The 19,668-nt window shown below is 41.3% G+C and overlaps 1 protein-coding gene across 6 annotated transcripts in view; it reads right to left on the reverse strand.

The window, feature by feature from the left end:
• The window catches only part of PDE5A (phosphodiesterase 5A), a 171,667-nt gene that overhangs the window by 26,250 nt on the left and 125,749 nt on the right, over positions 1 to 19,668 (reverse strand). For 5 of the 6 annotated variants that reach the window (XM_050946335.1, XM_050946330.1, XM_050946332.1 and 2 more), the window contains exons 10-11: positions 11,756 to 11,931; positions 10,243 to 10,302 (exon numbers count right to left, since the gene is read on the reverse strand). In XM_050946335.1, coding sequence (XP_050802292.1) covers positions 10,243 to 10,302; positions 11,756 to 11,931 — 236 coding nt within the window. The remainder of the gene's footprint in view (positions 1 to 10,242; positions 10,303 to 11,755; positions 11,932 to 19,668) is intronic. The other variant, XM_050946331.1, reaches the window with a different exon arrangement.

Consider the following 19,668-nt stretch of genomic DNA (forward strand, 5'->3'; position numbering starts at 1 on the left):
ATTTTCAGTTTCTTTATATAGCAGTGAAATTCACGATATAAGCCCCTTTGCAGCATCTTCATGGCCTTTACATTTAGGATGTTAGAAATAAATATCAAGATGAATGAAGAAGAATCTGGCACTATGATCCAAAAGCTCATACCGGTTTTTTTTTTATCAAATAAAAAGAGGCAGGATTTTTCCAGTGCAGTTCCCTTACAGCTGTTTCAACTATGTATCTATTGATGTTTTTTTTAAAAAATCAGATAGAAATCAAGACAGTGAAAGATAAAAAGGAGACCTGTGTTTTATCTTTCACCTTTAGCCTTAGTGAAGTCCAGGAATATTTCTATTAACACTAGTATTGTAATCATGCTGCTCAGCTCTCTCTTGGTAGAAATAACATCGTTCTTTCATAACCACATTTACTTTCTTCTCACTTTTATTGCTGTGTATTACTTAAATCAGAAATGTAGAATCATGAAACTGAGGTTATGGAAACTGACATTTAAGAAGGAATCTAATATTACTATAAACTGCCTTGGTAGGTGAAGGGGCCATGCTGCCAATATTCTCCATAGGAAATAATACAACCACTTGCGAAACCTAATGGCCACTCAAAACGTAACTCCAAATGCTACAGCTTTTTCACATTGTTTCCCAGTGCAAAAAGAATGATTTAGTGAACTATGACTACTATTTTACTTTGCTTTCCTGGAATTCCCAACCTCTTCCACTTATAAAATGTTGATAATGAATACATTACATCACATTTATTACACCTCATTCAAAATAGTTAAAGGGGGGGAACGTAGTTCTGTATGTAACACCCTGGCACCCTTTATTCATCACGGTCGTGTAATTAGGATATGTTTTGCACAAAGTATGCCTCGTGAAGTATCATTCTAAAAGTCTTCATCTGCTAGACAATATCTTGTTGAATTGTATGTGCTATCATCGTATGCGAAGTTATGAAGTTTGGCTATGTATGTGTTACTGAAACATGTTGTGAGGTTGAAAACACCCACAAGCAGCCTTTCAGGTACAACAGCAAAAAGGCCAAACAATGTTAATGGTTTATTGAGGAAATGCATACAAACACAAAGACTACCCCAGGGACTGTGTACAATAGACCTCTCAGAGATAGCACTACACAGTGGGAACTGTTTGACCCAGGTCACAGCAAAAGAGCTTTCCAGTAAGTGGGAAGAAGAAATAAAAGGGGGAAATGTCATCATGATGGCACCTCACTCTCCCTATGGCACACCTGAAACACCTGAGGAACAAAGACGGAACTGGGGGAAGTGATGGTCCCAGGCTATAGGGATTTCTAGCCTGTGTATGAAAACCTGGCAAACCCAAGCTGCAAAATCAAGGCAGCTTGTGCCTTAAGAATCTGCCAGCCAGCTTATCTCTCAGGGTGAGAATTTGCTAATTCCTCTAGTATGTTAAGCTCAGTTTGAGTTTTTGTTTATTTACTAGGTAATCTGCTTTTATGTGTTTGCTATCACTTATAATCACTTAAAATCTATCTTCTGTAGTAATAAACTTATTTTATGTTTTAATCCAAACAGTGTGCATTTGACTAAGATGTCTGGGGAAAATCTCTGCTTTGTTACCACAAGTGTGCATGGTCCTCTTCACATTGAGGGAGAGGCAGACCAGGTATTAAACCCATATACTGGCCAGATTTGACCAGGGCAGGATGATTCTGCTCTGGGGTCCTAGGCTGGTGGTTAGAAAGCTTGCCTGTAACTGCAGCTGGATGTGTCCCTACCTGCGTGAATGCTGGTGAAAGTGCAAGCTTGGGGGACTTTGCAGCTTGTCACAGCAGCGCAGTGTGAGAGGGAGCCCAGGCTGGTGGGCAGAGGGCTCAGTGGTACCCCAGTTCCAGGGGGAACCCGTTACACTGCAATTGGAGTAATTTTGTGATTCTCAATATGGGAGATTCTGATCTTTCCCCCAATAAATTAACATCCCCTCCAGTGAGAGATTTCAACTGTCTTGAGGCATATTAAACACAGAGCATATGAGCCTGGCTGTCTTGGGGGGTGGAACTCGCAGGATTTTAATAATGCAGAGTGCAGTATATATCATCACCATCCTTTTAATGGCGTATGAACTCTCCCCCTAGCTATACAAAGTGAAGCAAGCACAAGGCCTTTGCAACCATATCTTTCATGAGGTAAAAGGATGTACACAGCAGGAGCTCAGCAAGACATTTTCTCATGCCTGCATTCTGACCTCTTCTATAATTTATCTCTTTCTATTCACTGACCTCCTGCCTTTGATGCCCACGTGGGAAGAAAAGCAACAAGCTTCTCCCCAACCGAGATATAGAAACCACAGCTTTCCAGCTATACATCAAAACAGCTGTGGCTTGGTTATTTCTCCTTTCAGTTCTCAGAGACAACAGAGCTCCTTCTCCCATGTCACTGTTTGAAAGCCATTTTAACTATTGTTCCCAGCCTGTACTATTGAAATACATGGTACCTTCTAAATGTAGTATTAACCTCCCGAACAACCACTTCTTTCATCCAAAATGTTCACTTTTTCCACCTCAGCAAAATTACAAACCAGCACAGCATAGGGAAGGAAAGAAGAGGAGCTACCGCTACCTTTCTCTGCATAACTGTGATGCAATGAGCTGGCCTATAATTACTATTGCTTACTGTATGTATTTTGATTGTGTCAGGAGGCCCCAATTAGGGACTCCAATCATAGTCACGTGGTGAAAATATTCTTTGAGGGGAGCTGAGTGAAATGGTCAGGCCCTGCTCTCCAGTGTGTGCGTATGGATCACTCTCTCTATCCTGGCCCAGTGTGGAGGAGAAGCCCCGGTGAGTGTGTGACCCAAGGACCTCTTGATGCCAACTGGGGTACATAAGGGTTACAGAGATTCTCTGGGTCTGGTATCTACATAATAGTCTGCCAAAGAATGCCAGGTAAGTTCTCTAATGAAAGCCTGTGCCACACTCATCATAGTGAGATGCATGTATGGACAATATGTGAGGAGCTATGGATAGATACTACAAATTATGTTCTCTAGGTCTGTATGTAAAGACAGGTCACCAAATAGTGACCCATATACTCCTGTAAGGAGGGAGGAAAGAGATCTCTCCCTAGCTGGTTATGTGAAATTGAGTATTATATGGATCCCAAGGATGCCCATTTACAGTCTGAACAAAATGCTAATCAGTAGATTGTGGGGACTTTAAGAACTAACAAGAAAAGCAGGGCCTGTTTATGAGAAAAGCTAATGAACTTTTGGAACTATACCTGGGGTGCAGATGAATCCCCAGTATTCTTTCAGTCTGTGAGGACAAGCCACCAGCAGGCTTGATCTTATGAAAGAGGGATCTCAAACAACCTGATTGAAAATACTGGGAAAAGGAGTTAGGGTAAACTATTCTGTAGGAGTTAAGTTTAGGCTCTAAAAAATGTTATGATTTCGTTTTATATATGACCATTTGTTTCCAATATTTTTGCTTTCCATTACTTGAATCTCTGTTCTTTGATGATAAACTTATTCTTGTTTTCACTATAAAAGTATCTAAGTGCTGTCTGTTAAGTGGAGTGATTATTTGGAGTTAAAACTAATAAGCTGGGGTGTACTATTCCTTCAAGAGTGGTGAAATCTGTGAGTCCTGTGAGTGCAGTGGAACAGAGGCTGGCACTCCAGGGACACTAGGAGGGTTCAGGGGTTGGTGTGCGCCTATTGTTTGCCAGCAGAGACCATGGGGCTGAGAAGGAAGTACTAGGATTTTCTCGTAGTGTTTCGTAGAGCTCTTATCTTGTACCCCCTTTTGTTGAACATGTATATTCAGTCATTGGAAGAATTAGTGATGAGGCTTGGGCTGGCAGTATTTTCAGTATGCGGGTGACACCCAGTTCTTTTTCTGAATTTCATCTGACCCAAATGCCTTACCTGCTGTTTGACAGGAATATAAGCCTGGATGAGGACTAGCTGACTGAAGGTGACTCATATTGCTGGGTTTAATATGCCTCCAGACGGTATTAAGATAGAAGTGATGCTGGTGAGATGGGGTAAGCAACTGAAGGTATTACAGAGATCTTATCTGGCCCTTTAACAGACACTGTGAACCCACCATTTGTTACTCCAGTTAAAGATCTGGGGCATTCCTAGATCCCCAGCTGCAGTTAGATAATCATGTAGCAGCAGTGACTGGGAGAGCTTCTTTGCTCATACATACCTGGCCAGGAGACTGAGATCATTTCTTTTGGTTGTGAACCTTGCTACCAGGATCCAGGCCATTGTCTCCTTGAGATTAGACTCCTGCAATGCGCTCAACAAGGGGTTGCACTCTGAATCAACTCAGAAAATGATGCTCGGGCAGGAAGTGGCAGCCTCTTTGGCAAATGGGCTTTCCTGCTGTATGGGGGCACCCAGCCCCACAGGCTTGAGCTCAGGTGGCTAGTCTGAGTCTCTGATGGAGCCACAACATTCACCCTGCTATTTTTAGCATGCTTGCTCGAGCCCTACTACTGTGAGTCTGTCTGCTCAGGATGGAGTGCTCACTCCCACCTCAGTGTAGACATACGCTTGAAACCTAATGTCCTGCCATTGACCAGCACAGGTCACAATCTGAAATGATGAAATTCAAAAAATAAACTGGAAACATTGAGAAATTATTCACAATGTATATTTGCCCCATTTTTCACCCAGCTATAGAACTAGTCAGAATGTTTTGAACTTTGATGAAATTTCAAAATTTGAAAGAAAAAATATTCCAATAATTTCTCCCCTTTTTTAGGCTAATGCCAGTTTTAATCTATAAAGATCTAAAGCTTTTGGGATCAGCTAAGGTGAAAAACCACATCTCTCAAGGTAAGGCTCCCAGTGGTACAGAAGAAACACTCCCCCCGGCCAGCTTTAAAAGAAAAAAGGAAACTGCTGGCAGGGCCTTCCCTGTCAGGAACCCTGCACTCTGGAGTCAACCACCATCCTTGATCACAATAGCACAAACCTGCTGACCTTCAACACATGCTACAAACCCAATCACTTTTCCAGGCTTTTGGAGAGGGAAGGTGAATGTGCTGTGGGATGGAGTCTGTGGTTGCTGTGTCTTATGTTTTTCCATTTGTGGTTTCGGGGAGACTGCAGTTATTTTTGTGTGTATTGGTTTGATTGTATTTTTAACATATGGCAGAGGCACCAGAGCCTTGGTATATAAAAACAGAACAGAAAACGCTCCCTCTTTTCGACAAATCAACATAAATAAATAAACAAACATTGGCATGCTCAGCAGTGCTCATCACATCTTGAATTATGACCAGCAGAAGGTCTATTGATTTGGCTTGGGTTTTCTCTTAAAAAAATAATAGTTCCTCCACGAAGATGTTATAGGCAATAAAAAAGAATGATTCTTTAGAATATTATTCAAACTCTGAATGACGAAATGCAAAACAGAATGCAAGTTTTCTTTTTGATGTCATCTATCACTATCATGTGCAGGTTAACTCTTTTATTCACTTAAAGGAGGCTCACTGTAAATAAAGATCTGTTTCACAAAGTAGCAAGACTGACAAAGGCCTATTGTTTTCTGCAATAGGAAAGTGGAGCAGGCTAGCAGCCAGAGGCCCTTCATGGTCCTACAATTTCTACAAAAGGAAAACAGTTCACTAGTGGTCTCTGAATCCTGAGAGAGCCACCAGATGGTTGAGAGGAAATTAGCCACTGGCAGCCTCTCCAGAAGATCTGTGGTGTAGCCTGTTAAGCCACCAATGTGTTATTATTTTACATTCTCTAGATGTACACATGAGACTTGAACAGCATAAGTGCCAAGTTCAAAGAAAGTGGAAAAAGCAAGCTCCCACTGTTAGCCTCAGTCTGAAGGCCAAATTCGCCTCTGACATTGTTTTAATAAACAAATCTAGAAAGCATTTCCAAATTTAGCAAAATTTGCCTTTTGTTTTAAAAAACTTTTGAGTTCAGGTACCACCACCGATCTCAAGCTTATCTTTGGTCTCAGAGAGAAAAGCCAGCAACAGAGTGAATCCAAACAAAAGTCTGACATGTGCAGGAGTTAAGTACTGAGTGGTAAACCACGGCATAAACAAGGCAGTAGCTGAGTTGGGAGCAAAATATACAGCACAGAAAAAGTTAGCTGAGAAGCAAACAGGAGAGTGCAGCATGGGAGCTGTTAGGGTAGTAGAGTCCTTTGACACTAAGGGTATGTCTACACTACGGGATTATTCTGATTTTACATAAACTGGTTTTGTAAAACAGATTGTACAAAGTTGAGTGCACGCTGCCACACTAAGCACATTAATTCGGTGATGTGCGTCCATGTACCGAGGCTAGCGTTGATTTCTGGAGCATTGCACTGTGGGTAGCTATCCCATAGCTATCCCATGGTTCCCGCAGTCTCCCTCGCCCACTGGAATTCTGGGTTGAGATCCCAATGCATGATGGTGCAAAAACAGTGTCGCGGGTGATTCTGGGTAAATGTCATCACTCAATCCTTCCTCCGTGAAAGCAATGGCAGACAATCATTTCGCATCCTTTTTCCTCTGGATTGCGCTGGCAGACGCCGTAGCATGGTAACCATGGAGCCTGTTTTGCCTTTTGTCACCGTCACCGTATGTGTACTGGACGCTGCTGACAGTACTGCAGTGCTACACAGCAGCATTCATTTGCCTTTGCAAGGTAGCAGAGATGGTTACCATCGCTATTGCACCATCTGCCATTGTAAACTGGCGATGACGGTTATCAATCATTTTGTACCGTTTGCAATTGGAAATTGGCGATGACGGTTATCAATCATTTTGTACCGTCTACTGCTGTCATGGGTGCTCCTGGCTGGCCTTGCTGAGGTCGGCCGGGGGCGCATGAACAAAAATGGGAATGAATCCCCGGGGCATTCCCTTCTTTATGTTTTGTCTAAAAATAGAGTCAGTCCTGCCTAGAATATGGGGCAAGTCTACTTGAGAGCCAGAGAGCACAGCCACTCCGGGTTAGAGCCCCAGAGATCCCACAGAAATGATGAGCTGCATGCCATTCTAGAGGGTGCCCCTGCAACAACCCCACCCGTTGCTTCCCTCCTCCCCCAACGCTCCTGGGCTACTGTTGCAATGTCCCCCCATTTGTGTGATGAAGTAATAAAGAATGCAGGAATAAGAAACACTGACTTTTTAGCAAGATAAAATGAGGGGGAGGCAGCCTCCCGCTGCTATGATAGTCCAGGGAGTATTGAATCTTTTCTTTAGACATGAAAGGGGGGGAGGGCTGATGGAGCTCAGGCTCCAGCTGCTATGATGAGGACGGTTACCAAGCATTTTGTATTGTCTGCCAGGAATGACAGAGAGTCATTCCCATTTTTACCCAGGTGCCCCCAGCCGACCTCACCGAGCCAGCCAGGAGCACTCACGGGATGCTGACAGTTTTCCACCATTTTGTACCGTCTGCCATCAGGAAAGGAAGGGGAGGGGATACTGCTGTTCCGCGCTGCAGCACCGCGTCTACCAGCAGCATGCAGTAGACATACGGTGACACTGAAAAAAGTCAACAAACGATTTTTTTCCCTTTTCTTTCATGGGGGGAGGAGGGGTAAATTGACAAGATATACCCTGAACCACCCCGGACAATGTTTTTGACCCTACAGGCATTGGGAGCTCAGCCAAGAATGCAAATGCTTTTCGGAGACTGCAGGTACTGTGGGATAGCTGGAGTCCTCAGTTTCCCCTTCCTCCCTCCATGAGCGTCCATTTGATTCTTTGGCTTTTCGTTACGCTTGTCACGCAGCACTGTGCTGAGTCCCTGCTGTAGCCTCTGTCTATCATAGCCTGGAGATTTTTTCAAATGCTTAGTCATTTCGTCTTCTGTAATGGAGCTCTGATAGAACAGATTTGTCTCCCCATACAGCGATCAGATCCAGTATTTCCCGTATGGTCCATGCTGGAGCTCTTTTTGGATTTGGGACTGCATCGCCACCCGTGCTGATCAGAGCTCCACGCTGAGCAAACAGGAAATGAAATTCAAAATTTCACGGGGCTTTTCCTGTCCACTTGGCCAGTGCATCTGAGTTCAGATTGCTTTCCAGAGTGGTCACAATGGTGCACTGTGGGATACCGCCAGGAGGCCAATACCGTCGATTTGCAGCCACACTAACCCTAATCCGACATGGTAATACTGATTTCAGCGCTACTCCTCTTGTCGGGGAGGAGTACAGAAACCGGTTTAAAGAGCCCTTTATATCAATATAAAGGGCCTCGTTGTGTGGATGGGTGCAGGGTTAAATTGGTTTAACGCTGCTAAATTCGGTTTAAATGCGTAGTGTAGACCAGGCCTATAAATTTCCAAGAAATGAAGAGACATTCCAAAGTATGAAACACCATTTGCCATAACAGTAATAATACTCTGCACTTCTATAGCACTTTTGATCGGAGGCTCTCAAAGCTCTTTACAATCATTGATGAATTAAAAAGAATGGCAAACGAAGGATCAAAATCAGTCTGGTGTTGGGGGACATGTGCAACAAATGAAAGAACATAAGGGATACCCATCTTGAAATGTAATCTGCCCTCTCTAATTTGGAGGAAGGATAGAAAGGTTTGAGTGGCAGATGAAGTCAATGAGAAGAAAGTCACAAAGAAAGACAAACTGGAAAGAGACAAAAGGGATCTTCAAGAAAGATAAGGCAATTTGAGAGAATGCAGAGCTTAGCAGAGGCTGTGAGAACTGAAGAAAGATAGAGGAATGTGGCTTAAATGAAAGCTAAAAGCTGTAAGAAGAAAAGATAATGCACAAAAGAACTGTTTCAACAGTTGTGCCTGCAGTTGGTATTCTGTCCTCAGACTAAGAATCCAGCAGAGATCAGCAGTCCAATCAGTGATCAAGAGGCAAGCCCTAAATGGAAGCCACTAGAAAGAAGAGGAATGTTCTCCTGGGTGGTATCTCTATTGGAGAAAAGTGGCCCAAGAAAGTGTGGCCAATAAAGAAAACACAATTGTTGCCTCCTAGGGACTAGGACAATAGGTATCAAAGCCAGGAGTACTGTATCAGACACAGAAGAGAGAAGAAGGGAAAACAGAGAGATGGATGGCCTTAGATAAGTTAGAAGTATACCTAATGATAACAAGCTTCAATTTTATAATGAAGATGTGGTGACTGAGATCTGTAGGGAAGAACAAACAGTGGGCATCAGCAATATGTCCCAGAACAGGAGGAGTAAGACTGAAACATGTCTTGACCTACTAGATGCATGGAGTAGTGGATGTTAACTACAGAAGTACACAGTAAGCAAAGGAGGGGAATACATTAATTATAATACCCCAGGATTACTATTTAGATAGGAGTTGATAGAAAAACTAAATTTCTGTCCTGTGTAAATTCTGATATTTCAACATTTGTTTTCATCCCAAAGCAGATGAAAACTTGAAATATAAAACATTTTGTGGAATAAAAAGTTATCAAAAATTTTGATCCAGAAATATCAAAAATTTCATTCTGGGATAATGTTAAACTCTGCGTCTGCCTGAGTTGCCATGGTGCCTCATGGTAGTTGTAGTTTCAGACCCCAATGCCCCTATTCTCCCTATAGGCCTAGCTCCCTGGCTAGACTACATCTCCCATGATGCACTGCAGTCTTTTCATGTCCCATGATTAAGGCTGCATGTCTGCCAAAGAGGTCACGGATACCATGATTTCCCATGACCTCCATGACTTCTGCAGCAGCCACCAGCAGCAGTTTGGGTGTGTGGGAGAGGGCTCAGGGCTAGGGGCAGGGGATTGGGGTGCAGGGCGGCACTCACCTCAGGGTGGAGGGGCTCCCTGGCTCCCACCGGCATGTCCCTGCAGCTCCTAGGTGAAGGGGCCAGTCCTGGGCTGCATGCCACTGCATGCTCCCCCCAACACCAGCAGGGGGGGTCCCAGGCTGCGTGTCACCCACTTCCACCCCAGCACCAGCAGGGGTCCCAGGCCAGCCTCCCCACCGCCCACAGCCCCCTCACCCAAGTTTTAGTTAGGGGTATATAGTAAAAGTCATGGACAGGTCATGGGCCATGAATTTTTGTTTACTGCCCATGACCTGTCCATGACTTTCACTAAAAAAACCTGTGACTAAAACATAGCCTTACCCATGATACACCAATGAAACTCAGCAACAGATTTATTTTCATTGTAACTTAAGATACCTAATTAACATAAGCACTTTTGAAAACTTTACCCTGCACATTGGACCAGCTTTCATTGCTCCATATATTAAGAATGCATTTTTACTATTATTTTAAAAATGCTATTACCGCTGTTACCTGCAGCTCCCTTGTTTCCTCCTCAGTGGCTGAAGCGTGATATGAGAGGACCTATGGGATAAGGAATGAAGAAACCTAAGTACAAATAAAAGCATACAATGTAAAAGCAACTGAATCTTTTTTTTTTTTAAAGAGATAAAGGTTGAAATTATGCCTGCAATGTACTGACTTTAATGAAGCCTGCATGAGCATAGAAATGCTCATCATAGTGGCTTCTTGATATAACCAGGCCAAGAAAATCACATAAATGCGCAAAGAGCTCTGATTTAAAATAAAAATAAAATAAACCACCAAAACCCCTTCTCTTGGGAAAGCTTTCATACCTCATTTCAAAGACAAATATATCACAGCACAGCTATAAACTATAGGATGACACTGTTCCCAGAATAAGTCCCTTTCTTTCATGGGTGTATAACTCAGACATTAAAGAAAAATCCGTCCTGGATAAAATTTGGAAGAAGGTGTTTCAGTCCAGGAGAAAATATTTTTGTTTTAAATTAACAAAACAAAACAAAAACAAAAAAACCCAACAACCTATATATTATTTTTTCTTTGTGAGAATAAAAGAGAGGAGAATGCTACTGTATTGAGTTTGTTTAAACATATGTGCAACTAACAGACCAACTCTGGCTTTTTTTAAAAAAGACATTTTTACAGCCTCTACAGAATTTTATTTTTTAAATGATAAACCAGCAGAGTCACTAATGTGACACGTAAATAAACCACCCAATCTTATTTTTAAAAAGCAATGAAATTACTTGACAGTACGGTTATCATGTGCCCCACTTGAAGCAACTAACTACATCTTTAAATGAGAGTTGTAATGTTTCCTTTAGAAGCTATTGGGTACATAATCCACATTTTAGAAATTTTGCAAACACTCTTATTTACATATTGGACAGATCCAAAGTCTACAAAATTTAAGTTTCAGGCTTACAGTTATCTTCCAAGTATTTCAGCATATCATGCTAGAACCTCCTTTAACACCACGGTCATTAAACCTAACAGTAAACAATTCAAAGGCTAGGCCAGATGACATTCATGCTTAATATATTTTGATGGAGTTCGAGGAAGTTGCAGAAAGCCTACAGTAATCCTGCTGTTATTGTATATGCTGGTTTGTCTAAAGAACTGAGCCAAAATCATCACAGAAAACCTCAAAACAAAGAGGACACCCCTAATTCTCCACACTATTTCCTCTTTCTGTGTAATTGGACAAACCAACTGTGCTGATCACTGTAGTCAGTGTGCAGCCTGGTGTTTAGGGAAGGCAGACTCACTGGATCCCATGAGTGCAGTTAAAATACAACAACACATAAAATACTATGCATTCAAATATGGAAACAAGCAGCAAATAAGTGTAGTTCCTGTTAATGCAGGGGGCCAAATTCTGCTCACTTTACTCATCTGAGTAGTTTTAGGTTGTCAGTAGGGAAAGCAGAATTTGGACCAAAATTAGATTATATACTGAGCCAAATAAGGACTGCCTAGATTTTGAGCTCACCTCTAATGTCACCATCTGCTTGGCCATGGCTCTCTCCACAACTTCATACATCTGTGTATTCTGGATCCCCAAGCCACAAAAGATGACAAAGGCTTCCAGAAACTGTTCATCATTTCTGTTGAAAGCCTTGATTTTGCCCAAGTTTTCTTCCATCTTATTTACAAGCTGACAAACCCCTACATCAGGTCACAGGAATAAAAATAAGTAATATAGCAATTGCTAAAATACCACACTTACGTGAAACAAAACAGAACAAGATATTAGCTCTCTGAATTCTTATAGTCTATAAAACAAATAATCAATGTATTTTTAAAACAAATATATACAGGACACAAATCAGAATGCTATAAAAGGACTTTACTAGATTTATTTTCATACGCTAAAGAATAAAAAGTACACTACTATATGTTGTTCTGTGGATTTACAAGTATTCATTAAGATCTACAATGCATATATGTAGCTCTGTATAGCTTGCATTATCTTGCAAAATTCTACAGGGCAGTTTTCTTCTTGACTTATTGTTAAAAGTACTTTAGATTGAAGGACAAATTGTCTTTAGGGATTAAGTCAGAGGCTAATTAGATTTTTGTAACTATGCCAAAAGAACAGTTTTGAATATCAGGATAGTGGCACATAAAGTTTGCACTTCCTTATTTGAAACAGTACCGGAAAGTTAAAAAAAAAACTAAACAGAAAATATTTCAAGTTCAGGCTCAAAGTTCAAGTGTGCTTGCTAAGATCTATGGCAGTGGTGGGCAAACTGCGACCCATCAAGGGTAATCTGTTGGTGGGCTGCGAGACAGTGTTTACATTGACCATCCACAGGCACAGCTGCCCGCAGCTCCCAGTGGCCGCAGTTTGCCGTTCCCAGTCAATGAGAGCTGCAGGAAGCAACGTGGGCCACAGGGGCATGGTGGCTGCCACTTCCTGCAGCTTCCATTGGCTGGGAACAGCAAACCATGGCCACTGGGAGCTGCGGGCAGCCATGCCTGTAGATGGTCAATATAAACACTGTCTCATGGCCCACCAGCAGATTACCCTGATGAGCTGCGTGCGGCCCATGGGCCGCAGGTTGCCCACCACCGTTCTATGGAGATGTGGTCTCTCCAATAAAGGGCCCGATCAAAGCCCATGTAAGTCACTGGAAAGCCTCCTGTTGACTTCAGTTGGGTTTGGATCAAGCCCTAACTGCAGATGGCTTATTATTAAAAATAAACAGCTATAGATGTTATCACCAAGTTATACTGACTTTAATTCAGTAATATACACACAGAACTTTCTGTGTACATGCCTCTAACATTTTTGACTATGAGGGCAAACACTTGCCTGATCAAATGTAAATAATTATGCCACTGGAAAGTTACAGATGAACAATTAAAAATTATAATGAGTTAGGAAATGCAAAAATTGTGATTGAAGATATAGTTTTGTCATATTGCATATGCTGTGCTTTTTATGCCACACATTTAACAGTTTAAACAATAATATATTAAACTATATAGTTCACCAATAAAACTGGAATACAAAACCCATCTAACACTGCTATTGGAACTGTAACTTTTGCATTTTCTTGCTTCTGGAATTACACCACTGTAAATGGGAGCAGAATTTGGATCCCTCGCTTTTTGTTTCTTATAATATGCAGTCTTAGGGTCAGAGCCTCAACAATACCAGAGCTGCTCTCAGCTTCTGAAAAGGGGAGTGGGGGTGGGGTGGGAAGTATAATGGAAACAATTTTGCAACTATATCGAGAGCGGGTGTAATCAGCACCTTTTTAAGGCCTTCCCTACACTACGGAATGTTTACAGAAAATTCCCACCATTGCTAGCAATCTACACTTATGGTCTAAAATTACTCATTTTACATTAAGGAAAAACAACAAGAAAAATCAAAGTCTTGATGTGTCTTCTCTGTAACAGTCTATAGCAACTCCGAGAACAAAATGATTGTTGCACCTACATATGGAATGAGTTCTTTGAAATGTAAAGGTTCTGTAAACAGAACAGTTTCCAATCTACTTATAGCACAGTAACAGTGTCCCTTTTTTGCCAAATATGCCCTATTATGGGAAATTCTCCCAGACCAGATCCTGCTCTCACAGAGATCAGTATGAATGTTACAATTGAATTATAAACTCTTTGGGGAAAATCTGTCTTTTTGTGATGTAGGAATATGGTGCCTAGCACAGTGATTCACTGATCCCTCATTGGGACCTGTCAGTACTACAGCTTTATAGATAATACGCAACAACGAATAAGAATTCACTGGGAAATGGACTGGTTTCCCTCTGTGGAAGAGGAACTGATCTATCATTAGACTCTTTTGAGGGTGTGGGACAATCTCATGGATCTCACTTTCAGCTCTCTGTTTAGTGCTGTTTATGACATTATAATCATTTCCATAGCAACTGTGATGTAATGAATAGGGGATGATGACTTCCAGCAGTGACTAAACCAGGAGATCAGATGAACTCTGAAAAACATAGATTTTGTTTTCATGTAAATGACTCTATTAATAAAAATGGGGAGAGAATTACAGTAAATATTCTGCATGATATATAAGCCAAAGCACTCTCTAAATAGAATGTTTTTCAAAAGTTTTCCCATGAGGCATCAATAGTTCCATGCACATCAGAATTAAAGGAGCCCAAATTCTTTTTTAGGGCATACTTATAAAACCACAGAAGGTTTCTATAATGCTCTCAGCACATATTTAAAGGGTATGCAGGCTCAAAAGGAGACCAAACAGAAAGGTTTTCTTTCTTTGTTGCAGATGGAGAAAGCTGCTCTCCCGAAAAATTTACTGTTCTTATCAGAGATGTTTAGCTTAAAAATAAAAATATACCTACATAATGCAGCCTGCCTGAGATGTTTAATCATGAATTTAAACAGCAAACAACAATAGAAAAACCTGTCTGAGGAGTTAAAAGTCTGTCATAGAGCAACAAGCACAGTGAAAAATTCCTACTTGTGCCCAAATCATTTCAATCTTCAACTCAGCCTTCTGTGCATCGGTAGAGTATTCAAAACAAGAGATCATCCAGTGCACTACAGTCCCATAAAAGCAGCTGGTATAAAATGTAAATCCTGAGAACTAGACAAGTTAAAGATAATTTCTCTCTGAGGACCTTCTGTTTTCATCAGCTACATGGAGCTGGCGGCTAAGAACAATCTGTCTCCATGAAATGAAGCCCAAAAATACATATGGAGGTAGGAGCGCTGACTATGAAGTATTCCCCCATTTCCCAAATGTAGTCATTGGAAACCTTTCTACAAAACAAGTATCAGACGGGTGGCCATGTTAGTCTAACAACACACACTTGGGATTCTGCAGAATTCAGTGGTGTGGGTGGTTGAGAAATAGGAAGCTGGATGACAACTGCTGTCAGAAACCAACACACGACAGTTTGATTGATCACAGGATGACTATGAGCTGCCAATGTGATATGGCTGTTAAAAAAGCTAATGCGGACTTGGGATGCATCAGGCGAGGAATTTCCAGTAAAGATAAGGAGGTGTTAGTACCGTTATACAAGGCACTGGTGAGACCTCATTTGGAATATTGTGTGTAGTTCTGATCTCCCATGTTTAAGAAGGATGAATTCAAACTGGAGCAGGTACAGAGAAGGGTTACTAGGATGATCCGAGGAATGGAAAACCTGTCTTATGAAAGGAGATTCAAAGAGCTTGGCTTGTTTAGCCTAACCAAAAGAAGGATGAGGGGAGATATGATTGCTCTCTATAAATATATCAGGGAGGGAGAGAAGTTATTTAAGCTCAGTACCAATGTGGACACAAGAGCAAATGGATATAAACTGGACACTAGGAAGTTTAGACTTGAAATTAGACAAAGGTTTCTAACCATTAGAGGAATGAAGTTCTGGAACATCCTTCCAAGGGGAGTAGTGGGGGTAAAAGACATATCTGGCTTCAAGACTAAGCCTGGTAAGTTTATGGAGGAGACGGTATGATGGGATAGCCTAATTTTGGCAATTAATTGATCTTCAATTATTAGCAGATAAATATGCCCAATGGTCTGTGATAGGATGTTAGATGGGGTGGGATCTGAGTTACTACAGAGAATTCTTTCCTGGATGCTGGCTGGTGAGTCTTGCCCACATGCTCAGGGTTTAACTGATCGCCATATTTGGGGTCAGGAAGGAATTTTCCTCTAGGGAAGATTGGCAGAGGCCATGGAGGTTTTTCACCTTTCTCTGCAGCATGGGGCATGGGTCACTTGCTGGAGGATTCTCTGCACCTTGAGGTCTTTAAACCATGATTTGAGGACTTCAGTAACTCAGACATAGGTTAGAGGTTTGTTACAGGAGTGGGTGGGTGAGGTTCTGTGGCCTGCATTGTGCAGGGGGTCAGAAGAGATGATCATAATGGTCCCTTCTGACCTTAAGTCTGTGATTCTATGAGACAGAAACTGTCCCCATTATATAGTCTTGCGTAACTTCTTGCTGCTGGAAAAGGCACATATACATGGTTTCTAACCCTGCAAATCTACAGACCAGGCATAACATTTTTAAAAGCTCCAAAGTGACTTTAGGGTACATTCACACTTCAAGCTGGAGGTGGAATGTCCAGCTGGGGTAGTGTACATACACTCACTTTGATCAAATAAGCGTGCCAAAAACCGAAGTGTGGCTGTGGTAATGTGGGTGGTGGGACAGGCTAGCTGTCTAGAGTATGTTCCCTATATACTTACTCAGGTGGCTAGCCCATCCTGCTACAGCTAAACTGTTATTTTTAGATCCCTAGTTCAATCAAAGCTAACATATGTATGTCTACCAAAGCTGGAAATTACACCTCCAGCGCAAAGTGCAGATGCACTGTATGAACTGAAGTTCCACTTTCAAAAAAGTGACTTGCATATAGGAACTGAAATCCTGTTTGACAGTCAACAGGCCTTAAAGTCCTAGATGCCTCTTTTAGTCTCTTTTGAAATTAGATGCTTTCGAAAATGTTACCCTACAGGACCAATGACAGCATTTCCAATGTGCTGTCACAGAAGCAATAGAATCCTAGAAAGAGTAAGGAGAGGCAGACACTGTGGGTCAGTGCTCTGAGAGCCGTATAAGTAATATGCAGGATACAGGGAAAAAACTGTGAGAACATGAGCTGCCCTTGTTAATCTTAGGGTAAAAACTCATCAGAGAAATGAGAAAGTGGCAGGAGATAGATGATCATGTTTTAAATATTTTCATTTTAACTCCCAAATCAACATTTCCTGGTGCATGCTTCTTTACTAACACAAAGAAACATTCTGACCACCATCACGAAATGCAACAAAAATTATAAATAAAACCCTGCTTATTTTTGTTCCTATTTCAGTTTTTTTTAAAGAAAAGTAACTGCTCACTTGAAGAATGGTTGACCTACAGCTATAATGGAGATGCTTACAGTAAATGGGAGAAACATCAGAAAGAGAGACAAAATCTGGAGCTATGTGGATCCCATGAAAGGATTATGCAATTGTACTCACCAAGCCAAACACAGTACCAACCATCTCACCTTGCGATTGAAACCACTGATTTCTTAAAGAAATATCTCATAACTGCATGAAATATAAAACCTGTTGTAACTTTATACAAGACCATACGTTTATTATATTCACCCACTTGCAGACATTATTCTATTCTTTGGGGCTGATTCACTGCTTATTTACAGTAAATTACATCAGTAAGTGAAATCCAGTGATTTCAATGGAGTTACTCTAGATTTACACAAGTGTAATGGGGAATAGAAGTAGATTTTCTCTTTACAGCTTTGTTCAAACAACAAACAAGATCTTGTAATAAGACATGTTACAGACTATAGTAAAAGATTACATCAACATTAAATGAAAAACGTGACAAAGTGTCATTTATTACCTTGGGCCTGTTCCACTAGCTAAAGGATATAGATGCTGATTTATTCTGCATAATAATTACTCTGAATAATTCATACAAGTAACATCTAGCTGCTTGGCGGATCTTCATGAAGTTGTGCTGAGTGTGATGAGTGACTTTTGGCACTACCTAGGCACTGGATCATTCATTAGATGCACTTTCTACCTTTCTAGCTTTTCCTTCTTTGATTCACTTTTCTTTTTAGATAATTTTCACACTGTAAACATATTTAAAGGCCTATGGTACGGAGACTTTAATGACTAAGAATACCTAGGATGAGGTCCTCACCCAGGCTCTGAGCTCTATACTCTGGCTAAAATGTCTGGAGGGGTGTAAAGGGACTTCAAACACCCAGATCTGGCATGGGGAGGATTCTCCTGATGCAGGAACTGAGGAAAACAGCTCTCAGAGAACTCCCTTGTAAGCCTGGTAGTAGGGAGTGTGATGGGGGCGGGGCTGGGGACAGGAGGGACACATCAGGGATAGGGTCATCACATGTAGGGCTTCAGTCCATAGGGAGGCTGTCATAACTTATATAGACCTCCAAGGCACTCTACATTATATCAAGACCCACATTGTGGCTTAAAACCACCATAGCTTCCCACATCCCTTGGGCTGCAAGTTTGGTGCTGCCCCTCTTAGAGGTGCCACCCAGAATCCCATCCATTATTTTCCCATAATCATGTATGCTGTATGCAAAAATCTGTACAAAGCCTTCCAAGTTACCTAAATCCCAATATGCACTGCCAGCTGTATTTTAACAGATTTGTTAGTTGAGATGAACCCCAGGCTACCCACTAGAGACCACCTTGACCTGTTACAATAACTCTTTCTATGTCCACATTAAAGTTTTTAAATGTTAGTTGTTTTAAAAATACATCTTTACTCCCAGTCTGGACTAGCGTTATGTGAAATGCCTATGGAGGAGATCCTGAGGCTCTTCCTTAGGTTTGGCTGAGCTTTTACCCAAGTGAATGCCAATCAATCAGTCCAAACTCCCATTGAGGAAAATGAGAATTCTTCTGTGTAAGGACTTAGAAGAAATTCATGTTTGACCCTTAGGGTTTCACTCTTGTGGTTGAGCTCTGCTTCCTGCTCTGGGTGTGGGGGCTTCCTCAGAACCATTTCCAGATCTGTAATCAGGCCAGTCTGTCATACCCCTGATGAGTGTTAGAGCAGCTTCAACTTGCACCACTGATGCTGGATACTTAATGGGTGCAGCTCCACCTTGTCCCCAAAATGCCCCCATGCCAGAACAGTTGTTGACAGGTGACGATTTCAACACTAGCACACTTAACATCTCCTGGGCATTCCCCTCCAACAAGGGGATTTTCAGCTGACCAGTTGTAATCAGTTCTGGCCTCTTTGCACCAGCTGAGTGGCACAAATGAGTTGGATGATTAAACAGTACATCCCATAGACTGTCCTTCCTGTTCCTCAATACAATATTGATTAGACTGGAATTTTAACATAATTTGTTACATTAATGGAGCATGTGTAATTGTTAAAAAGTAACTATCAACATGAAATCTAAATAAAATATAAAAGAAAAGTAGTTTTAGGTGCTTCTTCTTCCCCTTAGTCTATATGCCAGGTGTCTCAGGCTTTTATATTTTCTTATTTTTTAAAGAAAAGCTTTTCTCTTACCTACTGCCATGCAAAAGACCCATAAGAAGAACAAGGAACTCTGACTGTCTACAGGGGATACCATGGAAATAGTTAGTAACAGAGCACTGTCAAGCGCACAAAGGAGATAAATAGAAAAAGTAGAAAAAAAATAATTGAGGTGTTATTGGTATTTTTTCACCTATAGCAGGTAAAAAATGACAGACAGGAGTATGATGGTGCCCTGAATTAAAATCATGATGACTATTTCATTGTGCTTAAGGATTTTCTCTTGTGATTTTAGATTTCATGTTGCTGAGATTTTACTCTGGAGTACAGAAATACTTCTGTATAGCAATTATACACAAGTATCCAAAAAAATCCTACATAGTTACATACCAGCAGTATAATATCA

This window comes from Gopherus flavomarginatus, chromosome 3 (genome assembly GCF_025201925.1).
Source record: "Gopherus flavomarginatus isolate rGopFla2 chromosome 3, rGopFla2.mat.asm, whole genome shotgun sequence".
NCBI lineage: Eukaryota > Metazoa > Chordata > Testudines > Testudinidae > Gopherus > Gopherus flavomarginatus.